General features: G+C 32.6%; 2 protein-coding genes across 3 annotated transcripts in view; one reads left to right on the top strand and one right to left on the bottom strand.

Moving 5' to 3' along the window:
- Window positions 1–10,217, top strand: part of LOC132744694 (protein neuralized-like) — a 45,012-nt gene extending 34,795 nt beyond the window's left edge. For both annotated transcript variants that reach the window (XM_060733461.1, XM_060733460.1), the window contains exons 3-4: window positions 3,148–3,267; window positions 3,922–10,217. In XM_060733461.1, the coding sequence (XP_060589444.1) occupies window positions 3,148–3,267; window positions 3,922–4,385 (584 nt within the window). In that variant the 3' untranslated portion in view covers window positions 4,386–10,217. The remainder of the gene's footprint in view (window positions 1–3,147; window positions 3,268–3,921) is intronic.
- The window catches only part of LOC132744689 (uncharacterized), a 42,162-nt gene continuing 27,461 nt past the window's right edge, over window positions 10,210–24,910 (bottom strand). Inside the window, exons 7-11 of the mRNA XM_060733450.1 lie at window positions 23,908–24,657; window positions 14,926–15,418; window positions 14,506–14,612; window positions 13,180–13,962; window positions 10,210–11,653 (exon numbers count right to left, since the gene is read on the bottom strand). Coding sequence (XP_060589433.1) covers window positions 11,049–11,653; window positions 13,180–13,962; window positions 14,506–14,612; window positions 14,926–15,418; window positions 23,908–24,657 — 2,738 coding nt within the window. The 3' untranslated portion in view covers window positions 10,210–11,048. The remainder of the gene's footprint in view (window positions 11,654–13,179; window positions 13,963–14,505; window positions 14,613–14,925; window positions 15,419–23,907; window positions 24,658–24,910) is intronic.

Here is a 24,910-nt window from a genome sequence, read left to right as displayed (position 1 = left end):
CCCTCCATGAACAATTCCTTCTGTGAGCAATGCCTTCCATGAACAATTCCTTCTATGAACATTGCCTTCCATGAACAATGCCCTTTCATGAACAATTCCTTCCATTAGCAATGCCTTCCATGAACAATGCCTTCCATGAACAATGCTTCCATTGAGCAATGCCTTCCATGAATAGTTCCTTCCATGAACAATGCCTTCCATGAACAACGTCTTTCATGAGCAATGCCTTCCATGAACAATTCCTTCCATGAACAATTCCTTCCATGAGCAATGCCCTCAGTGAACAATTCCTTCCATGAGCAATGCCCTCCATGAACAATTCCTTCCATGAGCAATGCCTTCCATGAACAATTCCTTCTATGAACATTGCCTTCCATGAATAATGCCTTTCATGAACAATGCCTTCCATGAACAAATCTTACCATGAGAAATGCCTCCTGTGAATAATTCCTTCCATAAGCAATGCCTCCCATTAAAAAATGCCTTCCATGAGAAATGCCTCTATGAACAGTGCCTCCCATGAACAATGCCTTCCATGAACAGTGCTTCCCATGAACAATGCCTTCCATGAACAATGCCTTCTGTGAGCAATGCTTCCAATGAACAATGCCTTCCATGAAAAATGCCTTCCATGAACAATTCCTTCTATGAACAATGCTTAAATTTTTATTAAGTCAAACTTGTCAACTAAACATGCTAATTTATAAAGATAAAAGGTACTTGTAGAAAAACAGTCAGAACTGGTGCAAATCAATAGTAACTAACTGGTTTGGTTACTGTCAGTGTACTAGTGTATAACAGAATTTTATTGTTACAGACATGCACAACAAATTGTGCACATGCTTTTTGTTATATAGACAGTCGCCCCATAAAGACAGACATCTACATGTATGTATGTCAGATCAGTTTGTGAAATCAGTCAGTGCTGAAGTTAAAGACATGCACAAAATTCAAACAATCAAGCTATATGTTAGATTGTAAACTTTCATTTATCTTCTTACCAGCAGGACAGTTGTATACATGTATGACCTTGAGAGTTACATGGCAGAACATTTTCACTATCAAAATTGAAGCGAATTAAGATATAATTTTTTAACTAAGTCACAAACTTGATAAGCATCATTGAAAAACAGAACACTTTGTAACTATGTAGCTGATTGATTCGGCATAGCAACAATACATACTGGGATCTATAGGTAGCCTGTGAAAATATGCTGGAAATATTTCTTGTTTAATCACAAATCTTGCAATGTTTACATTTCTTGCCAGAAAAACTTAAAGAAAGTCTAGGGTTTTTGACAGGGGGATTATAGCTGGGAGAGTTATGAATTTTTTTTGTTTAGTGGCAGAATTCCAGGCGATGTTATGTATTTGACATAATGCTCTGTTTTCACCATAGAAATCGCAGGTAAAAAAATCCCAGCTACACCCTATTTTATGTATGAAGCCAAAAAAAAAAATCATTACTGAAGAAGTCAACTTGTTACAGACATTATTAGCATACAGATTAAACTTGAAAAGAATTTTTTCTGCAATAATTTTAAAGTACTTGAAGTACGTGAGACTATTTTGAGAATTTTTATTAGGTTCATGTCAAGTACTTTTAACAATAAGTCACTGTTTTTTGTTGTTTTATTTTGTTGTTTTTTAATTAACTTATATGTTATATAAACATTCTCTTATTTTTCAAGTGGTCTCTTGCAGTATATAGAAATTGTGCCATTAGTTTTTTTAGCTTGGCTATTCCATGAAAAATTGGAAGAGCTATTGTACGTACCCAAGCGTTTGGTTTGGGTCACTGTTACTTTGGTTATTGTTTTGCCTGCAAGTTGGTATCTTCAAAACTATTGAAGGAAATGGGTTGAAATTTCACATACCTATTTGAGAGAATAATAGGTCACTATCCAAGGCCTGTAACTTTAACTAACTCTAACATGGATTTTGACATGAATTATGGCCCTTTTATTTTGACATGATAAATGGCCCTTTTATTTTTTACATGAATTATGGCCCTTTTATTTTTACTTGAATTATGGCCCTTTTTGAACTTACATAATTAAGGGCAGTTGTTATACTGAGGAAACTCATAATTGTGCCTTAAATAATATTTGAAGAGGCTTTCAAATTTGATCTTTGAAAAAATATTTTGAAGTTGCGCAACTTTAACAACCAACCACATTAAATGTAGGTAAAACGTCATTTCAACTTGCTTGTCATTTTCAACCAACTTTGTCAATCATTTTATTTTTTCTATTGTAAGAATAAATGAGAAATGTTGGGAAAAGCTTGTTACAATCTGGTGTATTCGGAACACTTGAGAAATATGTTATGAATTGCATGCTGAAATGTTATATTATTCAGGTACTGCCTTGTTCCCAGATATGTTGCCAAAGTGTAAAGCATTCCCACCATTTTATTCATTTATTTCACCATAGATTATTACATGTTATATTCAGATTATTACATGTTATGTGCAGATTATTATATGTCATATTCATACATTAGTTAATAAACATAAATCAAGGTATAGGTAGTATAAGGAAAGATTTTATAATTTTGGCCGAGATTTGACCCAACATAAATGATGATTTTGCTTCAAGAAGATGGTTTTCCTGCCAAAAAAGACTGTTTTCCTGCAAAAAATTGTTCTAAAGTTGATAGTAATTTGCTTTGTTAATGCATTCTTACGAAATACCGTGTGTTTTTGCATCTTAATGTATGCTTTTCCTATGCATTTTTAGACAATCAAACTTTATAGTGGGACATTTTTTTTGTTGTATAATTATTAGACATTCAGAGCATTCACCTAAGTTGCAAGTAGATTTTGATTACTTTAGTGATAAAGTAGGTTTCTAGGTCAGATCTGTGAAATCCTTCACTCTGGTGATATGTTCAATGGGCCACCTTGACCCATTTTCATATGCATGTTATTTAACAAGTATTGGGAGTTTCATATTATAACTTTCAAAACTGCTGGCAGGAATGGTGGCACACAGTGTATAATTAGGTTAAGGTTTCAAAACTGTTGTGAAATATTTATAGACCAAATCAGTTCGGACTGGTCCCTTTTGCACTGACCAAGTAATATTAATTGATCAAAGACTTTAATAACATTACATGTAGAAATATTTATTGTATATATTACAGGTGAAGTACAATATTCAAGAAATAACTATAAAACTTCAACATTGATGCATGTGGACAGAACACTTCCTTTGTGGGCCTTCTTCGACGTGTATGGAAATGTTCAGAAAGTTAAAATGCTTGGTAAGGTTACTCTATTATATATTTGGGCTAAAAAGTTTGTTGTTGTGACAGTGACATCCAAATAACCTATCAAGTTATGCATCAATGTTTAGTAACAAAGTTTAAATAAAAGTTGATTAACTGCATATCATTTGGTTAAAAGTATATGATTGTATGTTAATGCATTGCAGTTTTTGCTGTGTATTCAAATATGTATGTCTTTGTTAAAATAGAACAAAAAGATTAAAGAAATATTACACAAAGTCACATAAATGTTTTAAGATTTTTCTGCCTACATGTAAGTCATGTTTAAAAAAGATGTTAAATTTAATATGATTCTTTTTAGCTCACTTGAGCACAAAGTGCTTTGTGCTCAGAGTTGAGCTTTATGATACACAATGTCTGTCTTCTGCCATGCATTACCTATCATTATACGCAATTTCTTAATATAACATATCCTTCTAAAATTATTTGCATGTTACATTTACTAGTTGACTTTGATAAAAGTTATATAAATCATGGATCAAAAATGATAGGCCCCAATGTAGCCTGATTACCTACTTCAACAGAATTATGACCAATCCTAGCAATGGATTTCAGGTGAGCTAACTAGGGCCATTATTGCTTCCTTGTTCTATTGCCACTTAACATTGTTTTTTTTTTTCTTCATTTCAGGTGCTTGTATTCCCAAACCTCCTCGGCCGCCACAACCTTTCCCAAGGTCAAGATCAACTTCGTCAGCTCTAACTGTTAGCCTGCCTCCACCCCAAACACAGCGACAGTCTATGATCCCAATGACCTTACACCTTGGAGGTCAAGGGCACTCTCCTTCAATGTCCCGAAGCATCAGCCAGCCTGCACCCTTAATTCCTCCGTCACCCGGCACTCCAAAATCTTATCCTCAACAGCTTTCTACCCCTGCCACCCCCAGCTCAATTAACGACCCAATTTTGGACAATGAGAACAATGAATCAGAATGTAACGTGTGTTACGAGAGACCAGTTAACGCAGTTTTATACACATGTGGTCATATGTGTATGTGTTTTGAGTGCGCGCAAGCTGTGCGGCAGGAACGTATGGCACTGTGCCCAATCTGTCGACAGGAGATTAAAGATGTGATAAAAATATACAAGTCATAGTGCTTACTTTATCAGAGCTCAGAAAGACTTTCCTGACCAGAGAGAAATGGTGTTGACATTTGAAAATAGGTCTACTGGTTCAAACTAAGAAGTGCTATATGAACATACCGCGGTTCATAGTGAGCTACGTGAGTTAATAAGTTCATATGAATGAACCTTAGTCAAGACAAAACTTGTTCACACCTATACACTGTCTGTCTCAATTCAAGACCAAAACGCACGCACACAAGGAAAATGTAGATAGACTTTTGTGCACTTTAAAAAAAAAAACATTCTTATTTTCTTGATTGTTATTTTTACCATGTGCATTAAGTAGACATTCTGTGCTTGATTTACATGATATTGATATTTTTATTCCTTATTTCTTCATAATTCAGCTATTTACACATGTTAGATTTATATTTTGGAAGAACATTTTAAACATCCAATGTTGAATGTCTCACATCCTATAATCATAATTTATATCATTGCTTTTAAAATCTTTACTTGAGTTTCAGGTCCTTTGGTATCAGTGCTTGCAATATCTTTACATTATTTTCCAGGTCTTTTGTGACCATTTATTTGAGTAGAATGAATACTATAGAGTATGAGCTAGAAATGAAAAAGGTTACCCCCTCTGGGTATTTTATGGGACCCATGTAGTTTTAAAGATAAACATATAGGAAGACATTTGCAACTTGTTGTCTGACTGAAACATTACCATTAAGACACAAGCCAATGTGAATTATCTGCCCCTGTCACAATTTCTTAATAAACAGCCTAATTGAAATAACCATTCATTTTTAACCAATGGTGGTTATCATGGAACCTTCAATGTGACACGTTAGTGCCATTCCATAAAAAGCGGCATATGGTCCCAGGTAAAAAAATGCGTGTGCCCTAAACAAGAAAACAATGGGTGGAAGGGTCGACTAAAGTTAACTACCAACTTTTCAAAAATATTGTTATGAATTGTTTATCTGTTCAATAATTGGCAGCCATTTTAAAATGGCGGACACCATTAATTATGTTATTTTATGTTAAAACTTAAACTTTTGTATAAATCATAAAACATATATTTCCAACTCAAAACAATGTTTAGATCACAAACTTACTTCATCATAGAGAAGATATCTGAAGAAATCTTATAAAACTTATATAGAAAAAATATGATTCAAGGGGAGATAATCAACTTGTTATTGGATTCATGGTAAACGTTTCAGCTAAACAACAAGTGCCAATCGATAGCACATACGCTAAGCTTCAATACTATATAGGTGTACAAAAATACCCAGGGGGGGTAAGGGGGGGGGGGGGGTATGCTAGCCCAGCGTCTACTACTTAGACTGTAATCCATTATCTAATAAGGAAATATTCATGCCAAGAATCTTGATTTAAAATTATAAGAATCTTATATCGACTGCCGGCACAGACCAGATTAGCTAGCTCAAAGGTAATTACAGTGGTAACGAGGCTCTGCTGAAATAGTAAGATACACAAAAAGATGTTGAAAGTAAATCCTCATATTTCTTATTTTCGTTCACAATTAGATTTGAAGTCAGAAATTGTGGTTCAGGTTAAACACTTGGTACCAAATTAATGTGTTTAATGTGATAGTGATAAGAGCTCTTTTTTTTTAAAAAAATGGAAAATTTAAAGTGGTGACCTTAATATTTTTTGTTATAGCTTATACATGTTATTTTAGAAAGTATGTCAGCATGTCAGTCAGAATTGCAAGACTGTCATTATGCAATAGTTATAAGTTCAGAGATCCATATGAGCCGCGTCATGACAAAACCAACATAATGGGTTTGCGACCAGCATGGATCCAAACCAGCCTGCTATCAGTTTCTCTACTTTTAATAGGGTTGGTAAGCGAACAGCATGGATCCTGATCAGACTGCGCGGATGCGCAGGCTGGTCTGGATCCATCCTGGTCGCAAACCCATTATGTTGGTTTTGTCGTGACGTGGCTCATATGATTTAATAAGGTGATTTGTTATCAAATAATCCACAGTTTTGCCCATCTTTTATTTCTGTTTTTCTGAATCATTTATATCTATGATTAACTGATATTATACATATATTTGTCTGAAACATACATTTACATCTTAACATTCATATATTTAAACAACATGTTTTGGTCATTCAGAGCCATGGGTTTTTTATCGTTCGATTCACAAAACAATGTTTAGCCAAACCCTTTACATGCTGAAAACAAAAATGATAAAGCCTTTGCCACCAGTATTGCATTTGGTTAATAGAATCCTGTTATCACTTGTTGCCAGTTGATACAAGTCAATGAGTACTGTTTATTGCTAGGACAAATGCCTGTTACTCCAGCTGTTACTTCAGGTCATTGTAGTGATGATTTATTGCAAGCTTATATTAAATCAACTTGTAGTGGTTTTTCTCACTTCAAACATTAAAATATCTTAAGTTTTAAATAGACTATTACAAAGTCAAGCAGGTAAAGGTTTGGGATAAATTTGTTGAACTTTCAGTGTTTCAATCACCACCTTGCACCTCAAGAATTTTTCAGAAATCTTAATTTTTCGTTTGAGCCATGGCTCTACTTTCCTATTTATTCACGCTTCCAAAAGTGCACCTAGGGGGCTATGCAGCTTTTTCTCCACACTTAAAGTTTGATAAGTTGTCAATCACTAGGCATGGATTTTTTATTTTGTAAATTTAGCAATTCATAGGTGTATGTATACAAACATGGCATAGCTGTATTTTTTCATGAATAAATATATTTTAATTATTGAACAGTTGTTTATGTATATTTTTGTTATTTCTGGGTTTTTTAACGAAAGCAGGAGCTTGTGATCATACTTTTCTCTCATTATTTTTCTTTTTGGTAATTTGTCTTCAGGTCTTTTGTACATTACTAACCATCATGAGTTCACATTAGTTTGTTTACCTTTAGACAATTAGAGCAGTTTTTTTTTTAACAGTTATCAGATGACAAATTTTCATTTGTTTTGCAATGGTTTTATATACCATATGTTGAAACATTATGATATTTCAATAATTCACATTGAACTTTTTTATCATAGATTTTTAGTAAGACAACGTTTTACACTAAACAATACTAAATATACTTTCAATGTCTGTGATTCGTTTGATTCAAATATATAGAAAAGAGGGATATATAGACATTATTCTATAAGTAACTATACATTCAGGTGTTCATTGAAAGCAGTTCAGTGACCTACTTTCGACTCAAAATTCATATCATTGGCTTATTCTCTCGGAAAATTTCATGGATGTAAATTATAAGCAGTTTTTGCAATAACAAAAATCCTTTAAGGGCTAATTAGTGACATGTCTGGGTCGGTACTTGCTAGCTGGCAGACATAATCTCATAAAACATTGACAAAATGATACATGAGAAATAAATATGTTGTTTCATTGACGGGCATTTCTTTTTCAACATATGAATAGTGCAAAATTTAATGTTTGTATTTTTAAACACAATATGTTTTGGATACAAAGTGTACTTTAATTTATCATATTGAAAGTGAATTGTCAACCTTATACCATTATGCCTTTAAACTTGTTATGTTGTACCAGTCTAAATTCCAAGCTTGTGATTGGCTGATTCAACTTTACAAATTTGAAATTGACCAATACCAGTATATGTATCTATAGACTGGTATACTGTCTATGTTTTACAACCTTGATCTTGATAATTAAAATGGAGGAAGTATCTTAATTTTTTGCATTTAAATGTTATTTAAGAAATTGAACAACCAGGATATATATGTCAAAAACAGGATTTTTGAATGCTGATGTAAACATAAAAAAATCAATTTCATCATATCATTTTGCTTTGATATTTAAACATTGTAAAGGTATCATTTTAAAGGTGTCATTTTCATTTATTTTTTTACTTTTAAATAATGATAGCTTTTGTGTCTGAAAACTTTACTAGTAATATAATACTCAACAAATTCTTTGCATGCAGAATTTTTTAGATATTTTGGACTGTGAAGATTAATTAAATTTTTTACTGTCATCTGAAATTGAATGATTTTGAAATGGTCATTTTTACTTCAAATTCAAAATTTTCATCAAATAAATTAATTCAGTGAAGTTTGCCTTTCAATGGCTTGATTTTGAACGAAGGAAATATATTTGTTAAAGTCCATATTCCTACGCAGATGTACATTTTAATGGCAAGGAATGTTGCTAATACTTTATTATTTAAAATGTATTTTTAGCTTGTCTGTTTTTGAAGGAAAAATCAAGCTATATTGATAGCTGTGTTGTTACCATGCAAAAACTTTAATGTAGCCAATTATTCAAGCATTTTGAAATGTATCAAAATGAAACTTTGCATGATTTTTTTTATCATGACAAAGTGCAGTTGTAAAACAAGGGGCATCATTCTGAAAGCTTCATTTTTGGATTAATGCCCTTTTAACTAAAAATTTTTGTTGTATTTAATTGGTTATTGATAGTCAATGCTCTTTACAGATGAGCGTTAACACTTCATGTGGTTCTTTTGTTTTATGTTTGCCACAAGGTTGTTTGAGGCTTAACTATGTGGTAGTAACAATTTTTTTTGAGTCACCAGTTTTATTGGGCAGTTTCCTGGGGGAAAAATATCATTTTGCATTTATATCAAATGATTGAATTATTGCAATATGTTGAACTATATTTATATGTTGGTGAATTGCAATTTTAAAATAGATTTACAATTTTGCTCTTTATTGAATACTTTTCTTTATCAACTTCATCATCTGGTATACATATATAAGTTAAGATTTAAAACACTTGTTAACTTTATTGTTATTGCTTCTTCAAAAGCTCTCTTTCTGTCAGTTTAAAACATATTAAACACTTGGTATACTTTTAAAGCATTTGGTCTATCTTGGTATACATGTATATCATTTGGTCTATATTGGTATACATGTATATCATTTTGATCTATATTTGTATACATGTATATCATTTGGTCTATATTGGTATACTTGTATAGCATTTGGTCTATATTGGTATAACTTGTATATCATTTGGTCTATATTGGTATAACTTGTATATCATTTGGTCTATATTGGTATAACTTGTATATCATTTGGTCTATATTGGTATAACTTGTATATCATTTGGTCTATATTGGTATAACTTATATACCATTTGGTCTATTTTGGTATACTTGTATACCGTTTGGTCTATATCGGTATACTTTTATACCATTTGGTCTATTTTGGTATAACTTATATACCATTTGGTCTATTTTGGTATACTTTTATACCATTTGGTCTATTTTGGTATACTTGTTTAGCATTTGTTATAGAAAATTATTGTGAAATCATAATTATAAAGATTGTTGACTTCTTGCTGAAAAACGTTGTTAAAGTTTGTTCAGTTTTGAAAAAATTTGAGTGCTTTCATTTCCTAAGACCAAAAAATGTGCAAAATATCTTTTTTGGCAATTCTGAAAGTATGTTTTTATTGTAGGTTTGAAGAGGTGTTAAAATATAATATATACTGGTAAATATACATGCACATAGTGGACATGATGCTTTTTCAACTAATAAAATTTGAAAGGAAATTAACACTTGCTTTAATAGGGCCTGAATATAATTATAGATAATAATTGTGTTTAAAGATTGTTATCAAATTTATTTTTTTCCAAATTATTGACTGGTTTACACAGATAATTTGATATGGTATGAAAATTGTAATCACTGTTATATACTGCAATGTGAATGGAAGGAGAATGTAATAAATTATTTGTTATTTATCATGGTGTATTGTATCATGAAATATACTGTTAATTAATTAATTAGAAATTGAGAAAATAATATATCATTTGCATTGTATAAAGTTTGACAAAAATAATTGGAAGCTTTCTTATTTCTTGTCCATAATTTCCCACCCACCCTTTCTTAGATAAGATACACTCTACCAAAAAAAATCTTGTAAAGGTATGCAAATTTACTGATATACAGTATAGAAACATTGCCATATTATTTGTTGTGAAAAAGAAAAAGGATATAATTGTGTTGTGTAAGCAGGTAAATACATCTGTGACAAATGCTGTTTATTTTCTGAAAACTTCCAACGAAAATAATTAAAAATGTAAATAAAAATGGCACCAGTTGCCGAGTAAGACGAATATGTCTTTGCAATGACTCGTGTGATCAAGAAGAATTATGTGAAATACTAAGTAATAATACATAGTGCATACATACAAAAAGCCTTTCACCCTTTAAATAATATATTATGCATACATACAAATAGCCCATCCTCCTTTGATAATATATACTGCATACATACAAGAAGTACATGTATATAAGCCTTTAAATGATACATAGTGCATATATACAAACTTTTTTTAAATGATATACTGCATATATATATTTAAAGTCACGCCTTAAATGATGCATAATGCATTCATCAAATACCACTCCTTTTAGTGATACACAGTGCATACATACAAAAGTCTATCCTCCTTTAAATGATACATAGTGCAGTAATGCATTGTGTGTACATACAATAAGGCCCTAAATACAATTGCTTACCAGACCTTTACTTTCCTGCTTCTTATATTGAGTATGATCCTTACAAAAGTGTTTGTTATTTTCCTTAATTAAGATGTCACATGATACAGTGTAAAAAGAACAAAAATATTTGAGTTATGTTAGGGTTTATAGCTGTTTTTGCAGTAAATCATCCATCAATGATAGTTAGATTGCCTTCAAGTCGTCTGGTATTATTAGCTAAGCTCGCCTGATCCTCTTCATCCCTAGAGACATCCTGGCTTTCGTCATATTCTCTGTCATAGACTACATTCCTTGTTCTTCCAGATGCCCCTTGACTTACATCTCCAGAATTTCCTGTAGTTTTCTCATCATACTTTCCATAAGTTTCACGTTTTGAGAAGCCATATGACGGGTATTTCGAACCACGTGATCCTTCATCCTTTTGACTTTCCACTCTCCTACCTTTTTCACTGTAAGTACTGCTGTAAGAGTGGCTTCTGCTGGGGTATGACACTCTTCCACGTGTAGAATGCCTGCGGAAATACCCATTACGCATGCGTCTACCGGAAGCTGTATGTGTGTTTCGTTTACCAAGTTCATTGCCTGCAGAAACCTGATCTGATGCTGCATTAAACACGTCTACCAAAGCTATGTTAACTTCTTGGGTATAATTCACAAGGTGAATCTCTTTAACTCCGACTTTGTCACCGTTGATTACTATAAATTCATCCAGTGCTTTTACAAGTGCTTGTCCACATAGCTTCAACTTCCTTTTGTTTGTCTGGATAGTACCTGAAACACAAATGCATTTGCTAATATTTTAAGCCTGATTTAATTAAAAGTGACTTTATCTTATTATACTCTTTTATCTCATGCTTTTAATTTAGTTCCGTAGATTCTTCTTAACACGGGTTCGCAACTCGGATTCAAATTAGCAACGGTATTTAGATTTTTATATGTAAATAGTAATTCTCTTATGAATTTTATACATTGGCAATATACATCGATTCGTTCAACAACCTCAATATTTGGACTTCAAACACAAATATCACAAACAGATGATTATCGAGTAGAAGAATTTTTTGTTTAAGGGTCAGGGCAGCGCTTCATAGAAAGTCCTAACTGTATCAGAAGTCCACAGAAATAAATTAACTTTAGGCCAAATTAAGACCGTTTCAATTAACATATTTATCTTTAGTAAAAACTGTTGACTTAAATTCATGCTTCTGAGAAAAGATAAAAAATAAAACTAGAAATGTGTCCACAGGACACGGATGTCCTCCACATTCCAATGTTTGTCCGTCTACTGACGATTAGCAGGACAGTATGACAGATGGGCAGACAAAGGAAATTGTACATGACCCTCCCTACCCCTAAGTGGTTGGGGCATTAAGACGATACCCAGTTTTTCACATGTTGACATTTTAATTTTCCAACATTGAGCAGTAAGAATTATGCATGCCTAAAGAAAATAAAAACAAGTAAACCCCCAGATGCACAACTACAAAATCATGCTGACCAATGGTCCTGTAAAGTTTGATGATCCCAAGCCAAACACTTTTTGCGTGCGTGCGGCAGCTAGAAAGGTGAAAATTGCAGATTTTTACTGTTAATGGCAATAACTCTACAAATGCCAAATAAACGCACAAGCAAAGCACCAACACTCCTATAAAGTTTCAAGACTCTAATACTTTTGAGCTACCTGCGACACAAATTGAAAATTGCCAATTTTTACTAAAAGAAGGACAATAATCTTAACAAAACTGAATTAATCCACACGTGAAACCACCCAAGGTGCACAACTTCACATGCTGATCAACATTCTTGTAAAATTTGTTGGCTCCAGCTCAAGCACTTTTAGAGCTACATTTGACACAACATTCAGACAAACTTTCTATACTTTCTATATATTTTGTTCTATAACACTTTATTATCTGCTATATAAATATATGTTATATCAGATCATGTATCTCACACTTGCCAACAACTTCCATGTATTATTCCCTAATGGTTTGTTATTATTTCTAATACTAAATATTTATTTCGAACCTTCCATTAAAGACCAATTAATTAACTTTAAGGTCAATGGTCAATAATAATATGTTCTGAAACATTGTCAATAACTTAAAAATATATTTTACAATATTTAAAAAAATCATTCCTATGTGACAAAAGAAATATTGGAATATCTACAGTATTGTCAGTTACATTTTACATTTGCACAAAACCTTGCTGAAATTTTGAAAGTTGTTTTATTCAAACTACATAATACAATTTACTTATACAACAATGTCACAGCATTGCGACCGAAATCATACCTGTTCGAATCAGTGGTAGTGCGACCTTTTCCCATCTGTTTTCTTTAACTGTGGCTAATACACTAGCCATACAATCCTGGTATGCTTTCGTTTCTTTTACATCAGCTTCTACTACTCCTTTCAGTACAGCGTGCAGAACATGCTTCGCCTCCAGTCTTCCACCATCGCACTTGTAAACATCAAAATATTGTACGGCTGGTCCATTTTTCTGTTGTTCAACCATCTTTTGGTGGTTTTTGTCGTAAATATGTCCACCATGTTTTCTCATTGTATCAGCAAATTTGCCGCTTAGTTTTAAATCTTTATCTACTCCACAAACAACGGCATCCATGTCTTTAACCTTACAAATATCTCCTTGATATATCTTCACAACAAATTGGTCGTTAAGCATATACTGTTTTGCAATACCACCCCATGAGAAACTTTCGTCTTTTAGCTTACGAATTGTGTTGGCAAGGTCTAACGATCCTCCTTTATTCATGTCTCCGTCAAAGCCGTTGTCTTGTTCGTCATTTCGACGTTGACCTGCAGTGGTTCTTTTTGAATCATTTGCAAGATGTGGATTGTCTTTCAGAAATACAGGCAAGGTGATTCTTTGGTTTAAGGATTCAGGATCTTTTTTCCATCGTTTGACAGATTCCTCGACAAGGCGAAGAATAGACGTATCAATGTCGACAATATGCAGCTCCTTTGGACAATCTGTCGATCGTCGTATGCTACTGAAATTTGCTGCTGCGAAAACGTACATGTCGGCACATAACTGCTTAGGGACAGCAAATACACCTGTCAAACGATAAACTGTCGATAATGCATGTCATAACAAACAGTATTTTAAGTCATTTTGTTTGAAATAATCTATTATCTAACTCATTTCGCAAGTGCAAAGAAAAAGCCTTTTTGTTGCATCGCTAGTTTGTGTCTGCTTTAAGCTGATTGACATTTCATTTGATCCATGTATAGAACAGATTTCATCCAAAATGTCTTTACACCCAATGGCAAGAAAATGTCTTTACACCCTATGGCAAGAAGACAAAAACTCTAAATATAAGACCTCATTTCAAAGGCAAACTCTGATCTTTTACCAACCATTTTTGTATTACAGTATACGAGTAGGCTGTAAATACAGCTATTTAAAATTAACGGATTTTAACTAATAAAGCTAACATGTATATAATCTTCATTTCCTCGTGTTTTTTCGCATTATTGAACAATATAACGTTCTAGATGCATTCATATTAAAATAAAGTTTTAATTTTGAACACTCCTCGTAAGTGATATAATGGTTGAATTATGCGCCTATACCAGAATTGGTCAAAATGATCATACCTGCGCCAATTGCTGTCATAGCAACAGACCTATAGCGATTTTTCTTACATCGGGTCAGGACATTGTATACACAATCATAGAGGTCATCCAGGCAGGCTACTTTGTCTCTGAAAATAAAGCAAATCAAATGCACGTTCATGCTAACATTGCAATATATGCATATCTGTCAAGAATTCTTAGGTATTCATTTTCAACGAAGAGTCTTCGTTTAAATGCTTGTTACAGCAGCAACGGTCAATTTTTAGAAAGAAAAATACTTAGAAGTTATCGATCAGATTTGTTTCGTGACAGATATCTTCATAAAACGTAACTATTTTAGACTTTGCTATAATATATGATGAATAACAAACTTTCGTGACAGTTATCTTCACTAAGTCAAACTATATTCGACTTTGCTGTAAGATATGGTAAATAACAAACCTATAGTTTTTCCACATTGGACCAACAGCATGAACAACTGCCCGATATGGCAATGTCCCTGCAGTTGTAACTATATTCTGACTAACACCAAGCGGACCGTGGGTTTTAACGTAACATTTGCTTTCGCTGTTCATAGCTTGGCCGGCAGCATTAGCGATAACCTTGGCAACTCCACCTGCGTGATCCATATCTTCATTAGCAGCATTAACGATTGCCTCAACGTTACGTTCGACCCCCTGATTAAGTCTGGTAATGGAAGCTTTGTACACTTTCAAAACAAACCCGCAGTTCAGTGTTGTCTCATAGTTAAAGTCGTCTGCAGATAAAGACCCGTATGTAGAGGGCTCCGAAGAGCGGCGCCATTCGGAAGTTGATGACTTGATTGTATGATGGGGATAAACAATTCTGTTTGTAGCAGCAGATGGATAACGGTTCTCCTTTGCAGGTGATTCATAGGCTTTATTCCTGCTTTCAGCCATATCCCCAACAGTATTTTATTTTGATCTTGTAATAATATATGGTTAAACACGTAAATACACCTATATAATATTGAATCAATTACAACTAATGCTCAAGTATTCTACAAAAGCTTGACAGATCTGTACTAGAAAATCAAGTCCTATACTTCAATGGGTAAAACACACGAAGACACTGTTTCACTTAACAAATATGTAAATCATGAAAAAAAACTATTTACTAGAAATATGCCTACCGCGTAAATAAGATTAATCCAATAAATAATATGCATAGGCGAAAGCCGGAAATATAAAAAAAAACTTTTTCCTCGATAAATTGCCTTATAACGTTACTATACTGATACCGAAAATATTATAAAATAAATGTCCGGTAAAAGGCATTTTCTTTCCTCGCGTGCTTAACAAGTTATTAATTCCTTCATATTTAAAATGAGAAATTTGCAGCTGTTCAAAATGAATGACTGTATTAAAACAATAAAGAAAAACGTTGAAAACAACATGATTTATTTGGGTCACACATTTATTAAAATGTCTCAAATGGGCAGCTGAACTGACAAAAAGAAAAGCATCTCAGGTGAATAGTTATAGTCAGTATGTAATACAAAAACATGTCTATTACAATGCATATGGGTAATATGGCTTAAAGGGAAATTATAAAAAACCCACAAACTAATATGAAAACGTAACTTTAATGAACCGGTAACAAATTCGATACAAGGATAATACTGTTGCAAATGACGAATACTTAATTACTATAAGTAGCACTTAAGTGTAGGGAAAATATGTAATAAAGTGTTAAGGGAAGAAACAGCTAGTCTATAGATGTATTCAAAAGTCAGCTTTGGTTCTTGAACATAGCAAAATCTTTTTAATACATTGTACTATTTAGAATTGCACAAAGAAATCGTTTCGGTCCATACCTGCACACATATTTAACTTTGAATTATCTGTCTCTGAAAATGTGTTATTTGCTCTTTTAGGTTATTTTCAAGATCAGGTAACTCAAACATATGGTAAGCAACGCGTCTTTTGATTTCATTTTTTAAAGTTTTGTCCCCGTCTTGTGGAATTTCATACGACCATTTTTATTCTATAGTTGCATATACGAAATGCGTGTATATTGTCTCTGATTTATGCCCATTATTTCAAGAAAAAAACCAGTATGTGTATCCGTTTACTAACAGAATATCTTAGATATAATATTTAAACTTTGCATAATTTAACTGACAACGAAATTATTTAAAGGCCTTGTATGACTGTGAGTTATGATCTTCATTGTCTGCAACAGATCGGGTTTTTTTTGTCAAACATATGAAGTCCTTGCCAATTAGAAGATTTTGCATTGAGAGCGTAACATGTGATATCCATAGAGTCTTCCGTCGAACTGAGGAAGCTACAATTTCTAAGTCAGCTCTGTAGACGACCAACAAAGCAGATATCCAATACATTGTAATAGACTGTTTCACTACTTAAATTTTGATTAATCAAACACAAGTGTATATTCCTTACATTTATTGCATACTTCGGTTTGAGTGAAGTTATTAATTCATATGTTGCAGACGGTAGTTTTTCACCAAAATCTTCATGGAAACGAGTATTACATGAACATGTAATCGGACCAAAGAGAAAAAAAAGACTTGGTTAGTGCAGTTACAGCATTAAAGCAAATATTACCAATGGGGAATAACCCTTGCACATTATGGAGTATGTCTAGGAATAACCTCGATTACTTTCCCTTTGCAGAAACTTGCGCAAATATGTTTGGAAATGTGACACATGCAATTCTATATATGAGGTCTTCATATAAACATTTACCTGTGACTTTGTGCAGCATCAAATATGCTACTGTCCTAAGAATCTAGACATGTGTGCAAAAGTATGGGAAGCTGTTATTGAAAATCTGGGGTGCAGCACATACATTTCATTTATACAGTTGTTACCGTTAGATCAGCGTATTTTTGCTTGGCTTACCTCTCGAAACAATTAAAGCCAAAATTTTATATATTCTAAACTCGTGAATCTAGTGTGTGAATTATGGATCGTGAAAATAGATAGAATTGAATTAAATTATTGACCTGTATTTATATTGTTGCATATAGCCTTCTCAAGCGTTTTCTTGTCAGGTCTTATTGTACGAGTATAGAGGGAATGCATAATTGAGCCGCGTCATGACAAAACTAACATAATGCGTTTGCGACCAGCATGGATCCAGACCAGCCTGCGTATCCGCGCAGTCTGATCAGGATCCATGCTGTTCGCTTACAAACCCTATAACAAGTAGAGAAACTGATGGCGAACAGTATGGATCCTGATCAGACTGCGCGGATGCGCAGGCTGGTCTGGATCCATGTTGGTCGCAAACCCATTATGTTGGTTTTTCATGACGCGGCTCATATTATTGTTTAACGTGTAGGCCATTTTGCAGACTATTGATTCGTGTAATGTATCTTAATTTCGATTTCGCTGGAGATCAGTATGTACCATTGGTCATTATAATAGTGAGTCATATGTTTGTACATGTACATTCAAAATTAACACCTTATCATATTTAAATTACTAAACTGGTGTTGGGAGCGTGGACCGTAGCCTGGGTTCATGAACATGCTCAATTTGTCTGAGCAACACTTTCAATTTAGCAGTATTTTAGGGTTCCATTTTATCCATATCTTATAGATACAACGGTGATGGTAATTGCAATGGATATTTTTTTATATAAATATTTTAAAACATGTATATCTTTTAAATGAAACCTAAATTGAAAGTAAAAATTGCATACATTGTATGACTGCATAGATGTTCTTAGATGTTCGTGCAGCATATTTAACGCCCCTTGACACCGGTTTGCTCAGTATTAAATCTGCAACACTGTACATGAATATCAGCTACTTATATTAAATCAATGATCCTGAACGACTTAAAAAATAAACCTAACGTTTAAGGTCCTTTGAAATCCATTTAAAATTTCTAAACTGCAAATAAATTCCGATGACATTTTAATTTTGAAATTGTATACATGATGACCATGACATCTCTATGTCTATCTGTTAATTTGATGTTTAATATCTCGAGCAGTTCAGGAAAGAAAGAAAAGCAACATATAAATATCTGTTAAATTGATATGACATGATTTACTTTTTATTTCCGATATTCATCATAATCAATCACAATAAACAATCCGTAAATTACTATATAAATTATTTGTATTCAATATAATCAAATAACAAATCAAGCATAAGCTGTATACGTTGGAAGAGGACTAGCTACCAAATCTATGAAGCAAACCACATCAGCTGTTTTTCATCTGACATAACAATTAGAACCCCTTTCCTAGAAATCATGCAAAATTTCAATGACCTTAAATTTTAACCTTTGACCCTTTAAATCAAAACAGAAAAGTCGTCTGCTTTGTACATGAAATCATACTACATGTATTTATACAAGACTTACTTGTCTATTACATATACATATATAAATACTTATACATGACCTATAAGCTATACAATACCATGTTTAAAGGCCCATTATGCCCCAGAAATGTTTTTATTTTTATTTCTCAAAAGCTAAAAAATTTATTTCTTGTGTCCTGTTATAGTATCTAAAATGTTACTCATTGGTTAATTAAAACATTTTTTGCTTCTGTTGCATTTTCACAATTAGAACAGTTATTGTGATTGAGTATTTTGTATGTAGTCAAAATACTATTTTGTTTACATTTGTTGTTTGTTTTTACAACAAATAATTTCACATTCATTGATACTTTCATCATACATAATAACCATGTAACATGCTCTTAATCCATTATTTTAACTTTATAATAACTCTGTTCTTTCTAAAAAAAAAGAAAACTTTTATTTTCAATTCTGAGCCATAATGTGCCTTTCAAGGGGAGGGGGCAAAACTAATTATTTTATTATGTGGATTTTATAACAGTCCAAATAATAAATATGTAAAATATCTCAATAGATGAATAATAATAAATAATCAACACTCCATTAAATAAATGATATTTACTTTCTGAAATATGTGAAATAACATTTAAAATAAATGATTAATTCTTTTAAAATATGTGAAAAAATATTAAGAATGACAATAATATATAGTAACACCTTGTATCAAGTTAACACTCTGGACCCGGTGAGGTCCAAACTCTCAGTGCCTGAAAGGGCAGATGGACCATAAACATAGAATACACACACAGTTTATACTTTGGTATATTTCGGTGTTATATATGGGGCAATTATTATAATTTAAAAAAAATGCTGAATGGAAAAGTATTCCCCTGTGAGAAATGAAAACCAGAAAAAAAATGAAAATGGCAGACTTTTATTGAGACTGTCCATGAGAGACTATCTCACACATACCCTCTAGCACTACTTAACAGTTAGCAGTATACAATCTTAAACACTAAATTATTAATGGAACCAATCATCCAAATGGACACTTATAATATAGATGTAAAACAAGCAATTATCATAGTATTGCAAGCAATCCATAAGTCCCCTACCGGTTAGAACCCCAGCAACTTTCTGATGGGCCAAGTCAATTTTACCAGTGAATTAATGACATGAATGAACTTAAATCTTTTTCTAAGTTCTAAGTTTGTCTATATCACAGTAATGTGTTAAGTTTCCCTGCCTAGTAAGGAAATTATGTTTATACAACCTTGTCATATTATTACGATGTGGGATTTTAAAGTAAATCCTATAATGAATGAAGAAGTTGGAGTGAAAAATACCAATTTCTCGAAAAAAATCTAAGTTCAAGGGGGACATAATTCTGGAAATAGTCTTGCTAGAGTATTTAACCTTCTCAAAAATGTTGAGTGATAATAAGAAACATATATATGAAGTTTGAAGTAGATACATTAGGAAATAAAGAAGTTATTTAAAAAAGACAACATTTTTTTCATAAAAATTCTAAGTTCAAGGGAGGTAATACTGATAATTTTTGTGCTAGAGTTGTAAACCTTGTCACATATGATGTGGTTGATGACCAGAAACTTATATTTAAAGTTTGAAGTAAACACCTTAAGAAATAAAGAACTTATAGTGAAAAAGCTGAAAAATTTAAATCAGAAATCTTGAAATTCAGGCTATTTGTTGCCATAGCAACCAGAATTTTCAACATAGGAAGAAAAAAAAAGACGTGCATAATCTCCATACTGCCATCTATCCATATATCAAGTTTCATAAAAATATTTTCAGTACTTTTTGCGTTATCGCGGGATCCAGTTTATGTGTTCAATTTGCCATATTTTCAGGCTATTTGTTGCCATAGCAACCAGAATTTTCCACATAGGAAGAAAAAAAAAGACGCGCATAATCTCCATACTGCCATCTATCCATATATCAAGTTTCATAAAAATATTTTCAGTACTTTTTGCGTTATCGCGGGATCCAGTTTATGTGTTCAATTTGCCATATTTTCAGGCTATTTGTTGCCATAGCAACCAGAATTTTCAACATAGGAAGAAAAAAAAAAGACGTGCATAATCTCCATACTGCCATCTATCCATATATCAAGTTTCATTAAAATATTTTCAGTACATTTTGCGTTATCGCGGGATCCAGTTTTGTGGATGGACGGACTGACGGACTGACAGACAGACTGACAGACGGACTGACAGACAGACAGACAGATGGACGGAGGGTAAACCTAAAGTCCCCTCCGGTTAAACCGGTAGGGGACTAATAAAGCAACTTTTATAACCTGCACACAAAACTCTAAAATACATTGCTGTTGCAATTAACAATATATTCTTACATCAAGTACAGATACTAATTTTCCATTTTGGCAACTTCTCTACTTCTAAAATGCCTGTAATCAGTGATGGGAGCAAAAGTGACCTTAAATAATTATGTATGTTGTACATATACTGTCCTCTAATGTACTGTAAGGAAATAAACATGTTGCTACGCAAAGGTTTCTACTTCTAAAATTCTTCCTATTCTGCTTTAATGAGTTACAAATTTCTACCTTTTGTATACATTCAATCAAATTGTTTAGAAAGTTTGAACTGTCAGTACAGTGTGCTCGACTATTCTCATTGCATGATAAGTAAACATGAGAATTTTCTAAGTTCAAAAGGGCCATAATTCATGTCAAAATCCATGTTGGAGTAATGTGCCTTGGAAAGAGACCTCCTATTATGCTCTCAAATTAGTGTACAAAGTTCAACCCATTTCCTTTGGTAGTTTTAGAGACACCAACTTGCACATAAAAACTTAACCAAAGTGTCAATTTGACACCAGGATGAGTACAATAGCTTGTCCTTTTCTCAAAATAGTCAAATTAAAAAAAATATATATACAAAATGTATAAAAAAAATTTGGCATAAAAATGTATATAACTATTGCAAAAAAAATGTAATAAAAGCCTCTATTAAGCAAAATAAAATAATGTCCCAATTTATTCTCTTTGCATATTTTAAGTTTCATTGAATAAATTAAAAAAAAAAAACAAGTTCTGATAAGACTTAATGCAGGGTTTCTGTACATCCATTTTTTTTTATAAACTGTATCTGTTGCCATATCAACTATATTTGTTACCTTAGCAACAAAAACAAAAATTACAATTAATGTGAACATTGTTTACAGTATCAGCTATTCATATCTACAATAACTTTTTAGAACTTATTACATTGATTGAATGATTTCACTTGGTATTGTTTTATTACTCAACAAAGTGATAGGGACGGACACATTGTTTCATATGTTGGGGATTTCTGAGAATGATATTTGCTAAAGCAACACAAAAAATGAGCATAAATGTGTACTGAAACATTTAACTGATAAAATTGTTTCATAAATCAACATATAAAACACACACAAGAGAGCTTAAAATGACTAAAAATTTTGTAAGAAATATAAATTTGTTACAATTAATCTTTGCAATAATGTACATGTATATTACATATGTATTTTCTTCCATCTAGATTTTTTTAGGCCCTCAACATTCTCTTCTGTCATAACAATGGATATATCATCTATTTCAAGGGTTATAATTCGGAATATATAATTGACATAATATAAAAATAAGTCTAAAAGTAAACAAATGATGTAGGTAAATACTCATAGTCAAGTTATGTTTGTTAATATTTCATTGAAAAGTATATAATTAATGGTCATAATGCTAAACCCTTTAAGAGGGGGCAAATCCCATCTCTGTTGTATCTTTTTGATAGGGGGTGGCTCTAAAAAAAGTGGGCATTTTTTCAATATTTGAGGCCAAAGGGGGGGGGGGGGGGTGCGTGCAAAAAGACATCAAAACATGTCTATATGAGGTTAAGGGTTAACTGATATCTTTCTCTCTCTGAAACAACTTGTCTATATGAGGTAAAGGGTTCACTGATATCTTTCTCTCAATTCATTAACAGTTATTAATTAAAACACATATTTTAAGCTCAAAAATAAATTTATACTGGGGTATTAAAAAGAAAAAACATATGTAGTTGGGGTTTTATGTGGCACCAAGACAGTATAATTATGTCATATTGCGACTTTCGAGCTATACTGGCAGGAGAAGGCCTCAAGTGGCTTTCTGTGCATTATTTCAGGTATGAACTGGGACCAGAGTAGAATCACCAACATTTTATAAGCTAGCTGCATAACTTCCTCACATGAAATAATCCAGATTCCTGTCGGGATTTGAACCCAACAGCCTTAACCCACTCGGCCACCGAATCCCCCCTGTACTGAAATAAAAGTATATATACGTTTTAAAGCTTTAGTGGGTTTATAGTTAAGGTGAATAAAAAAAGCACAGGGGAAAATCAGAAAAGTTACTAATTATATCTTGAAATGTGAACATTCAGTGAACATGTCTTTTTTAAGAAAAAACCTAAACTAGTAAAGTAAACAAAAATTTAAAAGGTTGAAATAAACAAATGATGAAAACCAATAAAAAATTAAAATTTTTTACAATTATGAAAAGAAAAAAAGGTTCCCAAATTTAATGCTATTAGAAAATTGTTACAATAGTGTACTTATGTACCCTAATATCTTTTATATACCTAAATGTAATGATGTACACCTGTAATATACATGATGTACACCTGTAATGTACATGATGTACACCTGTAATGTACATTATGTACACCTGTAAAACACATGGTGCACACCTGTAATGTACATGATGCACACCTGTAATATACATGATGTACACCTGTAAATTACACGATGTACACCTGTAATGTACATGATGTACCCCTGTAATGTACATGATGTACATCTGTAATGTACATGATGTACACCTGTAATGTACATGATGTATACCTGTAATGTATATGATGTACACCTTAATGTAAGTAATGTCTGTACAATAGGAGAGATTGTGAAAGGATTGGATGATACATGATAATTTTATTTTATGTTCAATTTAATGTTTTATCCTTTTGTATCATAAAATCCATCGTTTCAGGTTACAATATGACAATATTTGTCCTACAACAACTGCAAATGACTGTATTACATGAAAATAGGAAATGCTACACAAGGTTACAATTTTCAATTGTTAATGATGTTCAAATTTCCTGTTTTCGTTTCCTGTTTAGGGGGATCTTCTTGATCATCAATTCTTTCATAAGGATCATCTTCATCATGACTATCATTTTTACCACCTTCAGCTCCTTCAGAGACATTGGAAATAGAATCATAGTGATCATTTTCATCATTATCATTTTTTCCTCCTCTGCCTTTTTCTTTATGACCTCTGTTGCCTTCTCCACTAGTGAAAATATCTGTATCAATATGGCCAGAAGCAGAAAATGACCTTTTATAGCATGATGATTGACCTTCAGACTCCCCTTGACCTGACCCAGTTTGACTATGATTCTTTCTATCTGATGATGAAAATTCATCCCTAGCTTTGTATTCACCTGAACTTCTGTTAGAATGTTTTCTGACATCATCCCTATCATTATAGTCAGAAGAGGAAAATGACCTTTTATAGTGTGATGATTGACTTTCAGACTTGCCTTGACCTGACCCAGTTTGACCACGATTCTTTCTATCTGAGGACGAAAATTCATCCCTAGCTTTGTATTCACCTGAACTTCTGTTAGAAGGTTTTGTAATTTTTCCTAATGCCTCATTGAAAACTTCTTCTAATACATCAGTGACTTCATTACTATTATTCACCAGGTGAATTTCTACAATCGCAGCATTTTTATCTTTATATTCAACTAAGAATTCATCTACTGCTTTCAACACTGCTCCCGCACACAATTTCAGTTTCCTCAGGTTTGTTTGGATCATTCCTGTAATAAAATAATACATTAGACAAGAGGGCCATGATGGCCCTAGTTTACTCACCTGATGTTGAAAAGAAAAAGAAATTGTGGATAAGGGATTACGTCGGATAAACAGACTTCTATCCACAGGTGAGCTAAAAAGTCAAACCAAAATTATTTTTTGTTCAACATTAAAAAATGTAAAACCTCTTGTATTTATAAAAACATTGTAATTGTTTCAATTTATAACTGACTAATTAATTATGTATTGGTAATGTAA

Source organism: Ruditapes philippinarum, unplaced genomic scaffold (assembly GCF_026571515.1).
Source record: "Ruditapes philippinarum isolate M1 unplaced genomic scaffold, ASM2657151v2 ctg308_1_1_1_1, whole genome shotgun sequence".
NCBI classification, from domain to species: Eukaryota; Metazoa; Mollusca; class Bivalvia; order Venerida; family Veneridae; genus Ruditapes; species Ruditapes philippinarum.
This window is presented reverse-complemented; position numbering and strand designations above follow the sequence as displayed.